Genomic DNA, 13319 nt, shown 5'->3' with positions numbered 1-13319 from the left:
TTTCATGTTGTCCAGCTGGGAGCTTGGGAGCTCTCTTCTGTGCCTCATTGAGGGCTTGAAGCCCTTCTGAACGCTCAGCCAAGATCAGCCTTTGAGACAGCCTCATCCTGGAAGCTGCTTTTTTACTTTTGCACCTTCTGTGCAAAGGCCCCATCACCCTGGCTAGATGGAGACCAACACACAGCAAGCTGGAGGAGAGCCGTGCCATGGATCCTGCTTCCATCAGCACCGAGAGCCATACCTAAAGGACTGCAGTCACTGCTTCAAGGTGGGGCTGGAAAGCCAGATGGCACCTCAGCTTACAAAATGTGAATGACCTCTACTTGGTGAATTTAAATACTCTATTACCTGATCTGCTGAGCATCAGAATCCCTTGGGAGGGAAGTGGGGAAATTGTTACAGCAATACATCTGCTGTAGTGGCTGTTCCTTACTTGACTGGATAGAATGTGGTGATCTTAGCTCCTCTACCAGCATGTAGGACATTGTGTTATTTTTGTTGTATTTAATGCCTTGTGTATTTACTTCCCTCTCATTTCCACCCCCAACCTGTTTAATAAATAGAATCTGTCCTATGTGAAAGCACTGACATGTTTACTTAAATTGAGGTTCTTTTTCAGGGCAGAATTTGACAGCCCTTTTAAAACATAACATAAAATAGCTTGATCTTTTTTTTCCCCCTAAGAAATGCAGTTCTCTCCTCTTCCTTCTGCTCCCGTTTGTATATTTCAAACTGTTTCCCAGAGTGGTTTGAAAAACTTGGTAATCTGAATAATTACAAAAGGATCAGATAAAATACCAATTAAGGAAGAGATGAAGGTTCAAGCCCTGTTTAAAAGCTGTTAGTTCTTTCCTATTCAGCTGTCTCTTCCACGCAGTCTCACCCCTGAACTCCATTATTCACCCTTCACTAGGTACAGGGCTGTAGGCATATTTCATTTATATCTATCTTTTGTCTTGGCTTTGAATTTTTATTGCTATTAACAGAAACACAGGAGTGGTGGCTCAAGGTATTTTTTAATCTTTAATGTGTCTAAGGCTACTCACTCATGTAATTTTGGCCATATGAATTGCCCTGGAGACTTAAATCCTGTGATAATTAAATGACTTGTACATATATTGATGTGTGTAAGGTGCCGACTACAAGAACAAGAGTGAAATCAGAGTTTACAACTCACTAGTCTGAGCGCTGTCCCCAGATCTCAAAAAGTAGGAAAAGCCCCAAAATGCTTTTGGAATGGGAACGGAGACTATTCCTAATGTCTTCTCTATGCTGTTGCATACTCTAACTCAGCTACAAACTACTTCAGGGGGGAGCTGGATTCAGGGGCATCAAAAGCTGCTGCTCCTCCTCGAGGCTTGTGTGAACAATCTTGTTAATGATTCATTAACAGCTGTTTTCAATAACTACAGTGCTGGCCCCACCTCCAACTTTTGCCACTGATGGTCTGTGACTCACTCCTAATTTTAACTTACTGTGACATGTAAGTATTTTGTCAGCCTCTTGTACTTTGAAGCACTTGCCAAGCATTCTCTCTGCTGGAGCCTACCTGGCCTTTGAACATGACTACTCAGGGCATGTGGGTAGACAGAGGTATAGCCACCATTTCTGTCCACAGCCTGTGCTGAAGCTGCTCTGCACTTGGAGAAAACCATCACCACTGCTGATCTGACCCTGGTTATGTCTTTCACAAATCACAGGCCCTGTGCCATTCCAAAATTCTTCAGTATGCATATTTGTTTCAGGAACACACTGAAGACAAAACCCAGCTTTCTGCTATGCCTTCTTGAGCAGAGCATACTCTGCCCACCTTTATTGTAGGCTGAAATATATTGTTTTCTCTTGTGCAACAGTTTTCTCCCTGTAGCAGTATCTGAACATGCTCAGTAGAAGCTTTTCCATTCTTGTACAATCCACCTAGGATTGCTGAGCAGCAGTTGCTGGTACTTTGCTTAGTTCCTTTTCTCTGATGTATTCAGTGCATGTGTTGAATGTGTTCAAACTCTTCACTCAGGAGCCAGTAGTGCAGGCCTCTCCATATCCAAGCTACAGCCACCAAACTGACCTATGGTATATGGATTTACTTCCTACTCTACCAAAGGACGTAGGGACATCTGCACCTTCACAGAGTACAGAATACTCTTTTGTTCTGCATTCACCTCCAAAAATGGAAAAAAATAACGATGAAGATAAACGTTCTGCTTAAGACGATGCAGCTACTGCTGTGCTAAAGGCTGAAGAGCCCTAAAGCGGTAGTCTGGGGAACAAATGGTGCATAGCATCTTAGGAAAAAAACCAACAAACCACTTTTCTCATAAATGGGTTTTAGCTATTTCTGGGTATTCTTTTTTTAGTTTACCAACCAAAGGGAACATACCCCATAAATTGCATGAACTGAACCATCTCTAAGGTGACTCCTAATATTAACAGTAGCCTGTGTTTCCCTCAATGGATAATGATTCCCTGGAATATATATAACTGCTAGCTTACATTAAAATGAAAAAGAAAAAAAAATAAGGAAAAGCAAAGCTGATGAAAGTTATGAGTCAGAATCTTAAGGTAAGTAAGACTGCTACCACAGTTTGTTTTAGTTCAGATCACTTGTGTGTTATGAAATAGCCTTTATGTACAGAACCATACAACTTTTAACAGACCATGGACCCAGGAACTGCATAAATAATATACAGAGTGGCTGATTTTGACTGACTGGATGTCTTCACTATTTCTCATGGAATAGGCATGGCAAGTGAGGCTTTAGGACAGCTTCCTCATGCAGCACACTACAGCACTGCAGTCTGTGAGTGATGGCTCCTTAACCAAGCAGCTGTAATGATTCACCTACGCTGGACCTTTGCCTTAACCTTGTTCCTGGAACAGTTTCATGTGAAATGCCTGGGAAATAAAAGGGTCAGCATTATGATTATAGAAAATTTCAACCCAGATGAAAATAGGGTCTTGAGAAGGAAAGTTATAATAATCCTTACCGGTACTGGAATATGTGCTCAGAGAGAAGCTGGTTTAGAGAACCTTCTGCCTGTTCAGAACACAGAAATGCATTTTTATGGTGCAAAGCTACCCTTCCCGTCTTAAAAAAATAATGTGAGTGAACTTTAGCTTAAATTAATAAGCAAAATGCTCAAAAAAACCAGGTCTGGTTACTTCTCACTAAATGAGAAGGAAGAAAAAAAAAAAAAAAGCCTTACCAGTAACTTGTTTTTATTTTTTTTATGACTGTTAGAAAACCAACCAACCATGAACAAGTTAATTGTACACATACATTCAGTAACTTCAGATACATTAGTCTATAACTAAGTTGTGTGATTTGAGCTCAATACTTGTTCCCTCCTTGCTTTTCCTTCCCCTCTCACATCAAAGATTCATAAACAGCGCAGCTCTGAGCCCCTGCTCAAAGTCAGTAGGAATATTTTTGTTACCTTCAGTAGGAAATGTAATAGGCCAAGCATTGAAATAAAAGAGTTTTCTGGCCTCTGTTTTAATCTTCTGTACCTCAGTGTTTGCTTTCATTGATCAGAACACCTTTCCTACCAGATCAGTGTTCACATATTTTTCCTTTTGACACAACAGCTTATTTCAAAGGCTGTTACTTGATTCAGACCTAAGATATATATGATCCAAGATGTGCACCTTAAATTTATAATCTAATCATTTGATAGTGCAAATAGAAAACTAGCAATTAAGTGGACCACAACCAAAATTTCTTACAGGACAACTCTGTTCAATCCTTACTATTTCAGATGGACTTCTTGATAAATCCTGTTCAAAAAAACACATTATCTCGTTTGTGTTAATAGATTTATCCCATGAAGGAGAACAAGTTTTTACAATTCGTTGTGCTGAAGACCTTGAGAAATTCTGCTGGATAAGTCTTGCAAGTGCTTCTTTACCTAGCAGAAAAACAAAACACATCACACAAGTTTTAGTAAGACCAGGAATTGCCAATATCATATATTCATATTTTCCTGTCAGTATATGTCAGCAAAGAGCAGAGACCAGGGAAATTTCAGGCATTTTAGAATTATGTTTATAAAAAACAATTATGCATATCCTTTATAAACATAGAGCACAGGCATGTCTTGAACAACCCCTATAGAAGTCATTCAACTTGCATGAAAAATCAGCACTGGATAATCTACATACTCTCTACCGCTGAGTTAAACTTTCACCAGGTATCTGCACTGGATTTATACAGACCTTATATCCTAGTTCTTTTGTCTTTTCTTCCAGCATGGCGTATTTCTCTTTGTTTCTGTTCAGATGATCCTTATCTCCAGTTCCCTCTATGTGCTTCAGTTTCTGGTGTGAAATCTCTAATTGTTTCTGATAATGATGGTGTTTTTCAATTTTTGCTTCGAAGTGTTTCAGCTCCTCCTAAAACAAAGACATACAGTTTTACAGGATTTTCTTTTCTTTCTCTTTTCTTGCCAAGACCTCCCTAATGCTATTTTACTAAGTCAAGCACAGAAAACTTTTTCAGTTCCCTGCTTCTTAAGAAGATGTGGACAATATATTATCATCACCACCCAGACACCTAGTTTTGAAAGCAGGTTCTGAAAACCTCCTACCACAGAGTCCTCAAACAGTCTGCTGATGGCTGTGAGGTGCTAGGAGATGATAGCAGTGAATGCCAAATAAAAGTTTATATGTAAGAGTCGTGGACTGGAGGGAGGAAGGCAGAAAATATTTTAAAGTAGCCTCTTTTCAAAATCTGATCCTAGATCTGCTCTTTTCTGCTCAGACTTAAACTCTGTTCTCAGAGTTAACACTGCTGAGTTAACATCTTTATGTGGGTAAATATCTTTCTGTAAGGGATCTAACCGCAATTCTGCTTACCCGAAAAGATTCAAGTTCTTTCTCCGTGAAATTGGCCGATTTAGCCATGTCCCACAAATCAATCACTCTTGGTTCTTCAAATTCTAAACAAACACATGACTAAATGAAAATCTGGACACAATTCTTTTATGCCCAATTTCTATGAAAGAAGAGCAAGCCTTCTGACATACATACACATAAATATATTAAGCAGTGCATTACTCATATGCCTATTTAGATGAAATCGGACAAAATCCAAGTACTTAAAACTACAGTACTGCTGTAGCAGGCGTTTTTTAAGAAGCAAAGAAATCCCCAGGAACTGAGTAACAGCATTGCTTGCCCTGCATGTTGTCTCACTTACCTACCTTCCTGGGATTGAAGGCCTGGAAGTCAGAACTATCCTCTTTACAGGTTGTCCCTAACCCTTCAGTAGGCTTTTAGTGTTGGCTTGTAAATAGAACAGGGTGGGCTGTATCTCTTCCACCCACTGTGGTCAGATCACGTACTGTGATACTGTGATTACACCTTATTGCTTCCCCACTGATTTTAAAGTTTTTAAAAATGAAATTGACCCCTAACAAGCAGAAAAACCACTGTATCATACCACTGGTTGCGTCATATCCTTGGTGACTGACTTTACGCAAACGCTCAAACCCCTGATTGATGCTTCTTAGCTTGTCTTTGAGTTCTCTGTGTTTGTTGTGCAAAATTTCCTCTTTTACCAGGTTCTCTTCAGGGTTGATAACGTTTTTGTGGATATCTGTTGAAGAAGAAGTGTTGTTGACTGTGAACCAAATCCTCATAGGTCAAAAGCTCCAGAAACCCCCCAAATCTGAGGTGAATAAAAGATCGTAAAGTTCTAAGCATTAGCTTAGAGCTGAGAGTAAATAAAGCATTAACACCACAGTTCAATAAGCAGTAATTCCTTTTGCAAGTCAATATTAAGATCAATACCCCTCAGTGCTCTGGAAGATAATATTACAGAAATGCCTTTTCACTCCTACTGACCACCAGCCAAGTTTTTAGTAAAGAAATGCTTTTATTTCCTAGGTTAGAAATATCCCGAGGAAATGGGATAGGGATGGTTTATGAGTCTGAGCCCTCTTCCCTGACCATTTTGTGAACCAGTCAGGACATGTGATGTAGAAATGACTTCCAGCAGGTTCCAGCTCAGACTCTAGAAAGCAAACATCAAACTGCCTATAAAGCTTTAGAATACTCTTGCTCTAACAATTTTAGCTGGGATTAGTAGAGCAAGCTGGATTCAGATCCTTAATGCTTTAATAAGCCTTGGGGTGCATAAGATATTCAGGTATATATTCTCTTGGGCTCCCAGCTGGTGAGATAAAACATGCATATTCTGCAGACTTTAGGACCACATTTTGCAGCAGTGTATCTATGCTTGCTGCATGATTTCCAGTAAACTACTATGCCATCATTGCTGATCTGGTGGTATCTTCTTTACTTGAAATGCAGGCAGAATCAGAGAACTGAAATAATTTTCATTAGCTGGCAAGATTCTTGGCAGCTAATGCAGAACTAAACCCAGCAAGTATCTGGAAATGTCAGCATCTGCACACAGTTCTGACAGAAATGTCAGACTTCGGGAGTTTCAAAGAAAGATGGAAACAGTGGAGGCAATGGGCACAGAAAAGAGTTGTACTGATTTCTAACTGTCAAAGTAAAGTTTAGGCACCTTCTGTTCTGCTCACGGTCTCCAGCAGAATATTGTATTCATGGATCTTTTCTTTGTGATGCTTAAATTCTCGCCAAAGCTTATCCAGCTCTTCATCAGAGAACTTCCCAGAGGACTTGGCCTGAAAGAAACATGAGCTCATTATGCCTTCCAGGGAAAGCGCTTTTAAGTACACTCAAACAGCCAAAACTTTTTCCCAACACACTTAGAAAATTATTAAATCCAGCTTTTCCTTAAGATCTTTTGTTTCAAATCCCTTTATATTAGTGTGAGGTCAGGATTTAGACATCAATGGATATGTTTGCTTTAATCACGTCAAGAGAGTGTTTGCTTCAGACTTACAAAGCTAGACTTGCTATGGGCTACCAGTGAAAAGTGTCTGTCATTTCTATTCCACAAGAAACAATTTAATACAGAAATAAGGGCCATGGAACTTCATATGCAACTGTAAGGGGACTGTTTGCATGAGGGATGCAGCCTGATATTAAGCACAGTCTTTAATCTTACTCTGTTGTTAACTGCAGATTTTATCACTGCTGTGCATTTGCTCTGCAGTGATTTGTTCCTCAATAGACTACTTCTGGCAATTAGGGAAGCACTGGTCAGACAGCTGGAGCACCACCCACAAATCTGGTGACTTATTTGCTGGAATATGTGATAGGAAGTGAATGCTTTTGATACCTATTCAGCCCCAACCTCTTTTTTTCGCTTAGGGAATATTTCTATCTAATGCACTTTACTGTTCCCCAAAGCACATGACATCATGTCCCTTGCCAGAGCTATATCTAGTTACAGCAACATTTTAAAACCCAGCAATTATCTTTCTCTGCTTTGCTACCACTGCAGGAAACTGGTGTAAGAATTGTTTGCTTTACCTGACTTCCTATTTCTTAAAACTTGAATTATTTAATTCCCAAAGAGTATGACTCTGTCAGGTTTAATTGGCCAGACTGACAATGTAACTTTTTTTATTTAATTCATTAATGCAAATCCTGGAAATTTTCACTTGTACACCAGATTGGGAAAGTCCTTATGTAACACCCCCCACTATACATTTCCCTTTTGATCAGTCTAGGAAATGCTTCTATTTTAAATACATTTTGTCAAAAAAGCCCAGAAACAAGAAAAATGGGAAAACCAGCATGAAATGTACTACGACACAGTGTAGCAGTGGGACAATGTAATAGTCCCACAAAGAGAAATTGTGAGTTCAGTGAAATTTAATGAAAAACTCTGTTTGATCCCAGTGGATCCAGGTTTTTATCCTCCATGCAGACTGATGCAGGAGTTTTCTTTGGTAATGAGAACCTGCTATACCTGGTGACCTGGATGCAGATGGCATGCCCTGAGAGCACAGAGATGTGACCTACAGAGCACATCAGCTTGGCCAGTACTTAAAAGCAGAGTATGAAAGCTATTCAAGTCTGGCGGCGATCAGAATACACAGATAGTAAGTCAAAGAAGAAACACACTCCAGTTCCTGCAAACCTTACTCACCTTGCTCCATAATTTTTCCAGTCTTGGATCATCTAGTGTATCACTTTCTGTACCATCTTTAATGTAGTTGGTATCAACTAGTTGAGAGTCCTTCTTTCCATTCATTCCATATTTAGTCATAATGACTGCAAGGGAATAGAAGATACAGAAACATTAGAACCAACTATGGACGTATGGATGATGAGAGATCAATTACATCCTTGCCTTGCAGAGCTGGAGTTTGCAGCTCACGCTGAAAAAGCTAACAGTTTAAGACACAGTGGTCCCGGTTTAATGACCTCTTCTGAAAACATCAGGAGCAAAGGAATCTGTTAGCCTCCTGAAGCTCCTTACTGACCTCCAGTGAGCTCATGTGTGCTCAGTGTCTGGAAAGACAACCTGGTATTTCATGGTTCAAACATAAACACAGGTGTCTAACCATGCATGTGTCTGATGCAAAGTTTAAACTTCTTCTGCAAAGATATGCCTTACCATTTAAGTTGCGTCTAAGTTTGGCTTCTTTCTCTCCATCTTCGTCTAGCCCTTCAGCCTTCAGTTTTTTCCAGCTTAGCTCATCCTTTTCTTGTATTTTTAGGTCACTATGCAGCTCTGCCAGTTTCACAGCAGAGAGCTGAAGCTAACAAGAACAGAGAAAGGTTTGTATTTGGTTATGTGAAGTCACCTCTTGCTGCAGTGTTATCTCAGAAGCCAGTATAGATGCATAGCCGGAATAGCACAGCATTTTATTCTCTCATTCTAATGCTATGTATCCATCTGAATTTAATACTGGATACTCATACCTTAAAGTATGTGTCCTTGCCTACATAACACCTCTTGCTTACAAACATGGCTATGCCTTAGCATAGCCATGTTAACAGAGCCATCATCATGGGCCTTCTCTCTCAGCATTTCAGCTACTTGAACAGTGGAAATATATTAAGGTTAAAAATTTGTGTCTTTCTTTGGTATTCCTTCAAGTAATTTAAATAGGATTTTCCTCCCACTTTTAACAGGACTGCTTTCTAAAAATGTTTCTACCTTAAAAATGTCCAGTAGCAGTAACAAAGAATGCAAAAAAAAAAAAAAAAAAACCAAACCCAACCTGATTAAATCAATTCAGTTTCACTAATTCTCAAAAGGCAGTACTGACCAAATTTCTCAAACAAGATGCCACTGCTACCACATGTGCATCTTGTGGACCACCTTCTGAACCTATAGATATAGTTTTGCACGACACTGAGGATGGCCTTGCAGGTTAAGGAGCCACTTCATCAGCAATTCTTACTATGATCAAAATGCAAATATTACCAAGATCACTTCTTAACATGGTTCATGTGCATTAATCACAAAACCTAGAGACATTCCTGTCCCATGTCACAGAACAAAAAGGCTGAAACTATGAAAAAAATAAATTAAGATTTCAAGAAATAGCAGGTGAACTCAAAATTTTGTGAAATACAGAGAAAAAGGGAATAAAGATAATGACTAATATGCAGTTGGCTAAGCAGTCAACTGCTTTAAGTTGAGACTGACTTCTAAACTTCCAGATTTTCGACAGTTTAGCTCTTCAGTTTAAAACAAAGAAATATAACAAGTCATATTAATGCTTCAGAACTTCTTTTGTATGTGTGCATGTTAATTACAAGAAGGTGAGGTAAGGAAAAGCCCAGAGAAGAATGGAGATCCAAAACCACAATTAGTGTGACTTCCAACACACTGCCTGAGCTGTCTGAATCTTTCAGTCTCTGACCACTGAGCAGACAGCTCCTGGGAGCTCAGATCCAGCTCTGAACCACCTGGGCTCATCTGTCCTAGGACAAGTTTATTTACTGGGGCTGAGTGGGGGTTGCCATTAAAATCAGATTACAGATCATGAAAACTCTCATTTTCAGTGAGGAAGCAGTATGTTTAATAAACACAGACTCAGAATCAGTATCACTTTTAAACATTAGAAAGATACTGAAAAGATTTAGCCATCCATTTGAGTGTGAGCAGGCTACTTGAAAGTAACTAGGAAAAACGTGATTATTTTTAGCTAATGCACTAAACTCCTACTGACAGGAATTCAGGAACCTATGCACATTATTGCTGCTGATTTCAGCTTAGGCTGTCCAATTAATTTGTCTTGTGCTGCTGAATATAATTATTTCACTAAGTTCTTTTATTTTCTTGTATCTTTCTCCTGGCTTACTGAAATAATTTACTATAATCTAGAGAAGTTAGAATCACAGGCAAATATCAAGTTTATAGAATTAAATTAAAACTTCTGATCCCTATAATACTAAAGCAAAGAAGTATCCCTACTGTCTTCTTTATCATCTGCTTTTGGGGAACTTCTTGGTGGAAGCTAAGCAATTAGAAGGAACCATTTCATTTATGATTTTCAGTATGTGCTAAAGTAAAAAAAATCTTCATCATGTATTTATTTGCTTTTCCGGATCAGGATGACCAGGACAGCCAGAGTGTCACTGCTGCGGTGGCACTAAGTAACAATGTTTTGCTCAGCAAAACATTGCGCCCTGATCCTTCAGGAGGAAGACTGGGTGAAAAGTTTGCTGCAAATTGTGAAGGAAATGACCAACCATCTCAGCAGTTCTGTGCTCTAATGTCAGCATTCAACCAAGTGTAGATTTAATACGTAGTTAGGCTGAGCAGATCCAGGATAAAAACCACCAGCAACAACTTGAATAACAATTAATTCAGCTCCTGAGTACTTCAAAAATAGGAAAATACTATTTTAAATGTATGACTTCATCATCAGAGACACACTATTGTATAAAAGATTACACAATGCAGTTTAACTCTCCACAGTCAGTGGAATCCTATAAATACATACAGTTTTCTGTTTTCTAAAAGTTCCAGAAATTCTAAACATAAAGTTTGGAGACATCATCATTCAAACATTTTAAAATCTTAATAATAACTAAGGAATTGCATTAAGTCCATTGGTCCTTAAGAGAAAAAAGGAAGTCTATTCAAATTTTTCCCCATTCCAATAATATTTTACTGTGAAACTCAAGTAACTGTCCTTTTAAACATTATAAATCCTTTAAACCAGTTGGAAGCCTTTTGCCTGTCCCATTTATGTAACACAAGTGAATACATAAGCTAATTTAAAGTATAATAATTTCAAGCATCGCTTCCTTCAAGATCATCTCATGTAGGACCCTGAATGACATGAGATAAAAAATGTCAACAGGTAAGACTCCACATTACTTTACTAACATCAGTCATGTGTTGAATAACTAACTAGAAGCAGAGATCAAAAGCTAAGTTTAATGATTAAATAACAAAGCACCAAGTTCCTTACACTCATTCCTTATTACTTATGCTGCTTGGATATTAACATCCAAGATAGATACCTGGCAATCCTGGGAACGAGCGCTGGAAATCTGTGAAACATTACAACAATTAAGTTGTTTGCTGTTTGCCTGGCAAAAACATTACCTGCAGCATCATTACCTCTGCCCTCTCTTCTGAGAGGAAATAGTTCTTTAATTATTTAGGAGTAACGTGCTAGATTCTGGAGCCTGGGATGCCCAGGAAGCCCTGATAACAAGTGATGCTAGAACTACACCAGTGGTAACAATCGCAGCACAGTGGATTGCTAGAGACCAGTGGGCCAAACCATATACCTTGTGAAACCTCTGTAATATTTGTCATTGGTTCAAATAACGGGAATTAGGGTCTGACTAAGAAGAACTCTTGTATTAAGATCACTTTTTAAAGATTCAATATAAAATATCTACTAAAAGACACCCTGGAGGAAGATCAAACCCTCCCTCCCTCAGGGAAATGGGAAGGAATTTCAGCTTGCCAGCTCCTGGTTCCCACTAAGTAAGGTTTTGGGGCTTTCTGAAGGACTGCTCATCCAGCTGTGTGTTGCAACACTGAACTGCAATATCTATCTTTTATGTTGAAACAAAGAAGTTCTTCATTTTCAGTACTATCTCCCTCACTATCAAACTGAAGAAAAGAGAGTTCAGCATTGACACACATATTTCAAAGCAGATCTAACACACAGGGACAGCTTTCCTCTTACTTCAGACCTTGGCCAGACATACTGAAAAATCACTTTAAAACACAGGCTGGGTATAAGTTATATTCAAAAATGGAATTTAGATGGTGGCAAATTTAGTTCAAGTAGGTGTTGCCTTTATAAAATCTGGCTCACACCTATAGAATTTACTAAAGCTTAGTTCTTTACTCTGCAGTTAACTTCATTTTACATTTTAGCATCTTAACATAGGTGACGTAAAGCATCTCTGATGTGAATTTCAGAAGATCCAGGTATGAAAATGGAAAAAGACCAATCGGAAAAATAAGAGGAAACTAACAATACTATCATTATGGTTTATTTCTAGTCTCCATGTTATTTCTTCTTCAGCTGCCAGTTCACAGCTGGAGTTTCATTATCACACACTGCCCTATGATCCCCCATCCCATCCTTTTCCCATTGGCGGAAGGAGTATTTTTGATACCTTTTGGCATGCTGGGAGGCAGCATTATCGCACGAGTTCTATTTTTATACTAAACCCAGGCATGTCCTGCCTCTAACTCAATAGCTGAGGCTGGGACATGTCCATCTAGGATACAAGAAATCCAGAATATTAACTATATTCCTTTGCCTGAAAGAACTGAACCTTTACCAGGCAGGACCCTAACTTCCATGCTCCGCAATATTCAGGGGATGAATGAGTGTGCAATGTGCTCCTGCCCTCCTGTTGGAACTGTTCTGCTTAGCTGTAATTAAGTATTTGAATACTTTTACTGTATTTTCATACTAATTATTTCTTTAACTCAGAGAAACATCAAGTAGCACTGTCAGAATTAAGGCTCTCATCTGGGAATGGTGATACCCATTTGCTGGTCCTCCTGCATGTGTGACTACCTCACTTGGTATAAAGGAAGGTGACATAACCACTAAACTGGACGGTTTCTTACTCTCCTGTGCAGTGAATCCCTGTCCTGTACAGAGCAGGAACTAAGGCCTTAAGAGATATGAGAGCATCGTGCCCCTTTACAAAAGGGCTAACGCTCTAAACCACGGGGTGCAGAAGCCAGATCCTCCACAAGGATTTCACTCTCTTCCAATTTCTGGGCATGTGGTATCACAGCTAGATTTAAACATGGAAAGATAAACACTTCCCACGACACAGACACATAGAGCAGCAGAGGGGAAACACATTCCTCCTGAGAGAGGGCCTTACACAGCACTGAAGTTCCCAGCCGCCTGGGACAGCCCCAGGGAGCGGGGCTGTGTGGGTCCTGCTCTGAGCTGCCCGTCGGGGGCCAGCCAGACCTCAAAACCAAA

General features: G+C 39.4%; 1 protein-coding gene across 1 annotated transcript; it reads right to left on the bottom strand.

The window, feature by feature from the left end:
• Positions 1-3588: 3588 nt before the first annotated feature.
• LRPAP1 (low density lipoprotein receptor-related protein associated protein 1) lies at positions 3589-8642 on the bottom strand (the record flags this gene model as incomplete). The annotated part of the gene is made up of 7 exons (XM_010011587.1): positions 3589-3905; positions 4213-4389; positions 4852-4934; positions 5438-5593; positions 6530-6650; positions 8027-8151; positions 8498-8642. Coding segments are annotated over 7 exons (873 nt in total), but the record flags the coding sequence as incomplete, so codon positions are not given.
• Positions 8643-13319: the final 4677 nt, after the last annotated feature.

Source organism: Nestor notabilis, unplaced genomic scaffold (assembly GCF_000696875.1).
Source record: "Nestor notabilis isolate BGI_N333 unplaced genomic scaffold, ASM69687v1 scaffold8543, whole genome shotgun sequence".
Classification (NCBI taxonomy): Eukaryota; Metazoa; Chordata; class Aves; order Psittaciformes; family Psittacidae; genus Nestor; species Nestor notabilis.
The sequence above is the reverse complement of the archived record's forward strand: the minus strand, read 5'-3'. Positions and strand labels throughout refer to the sequence as shown.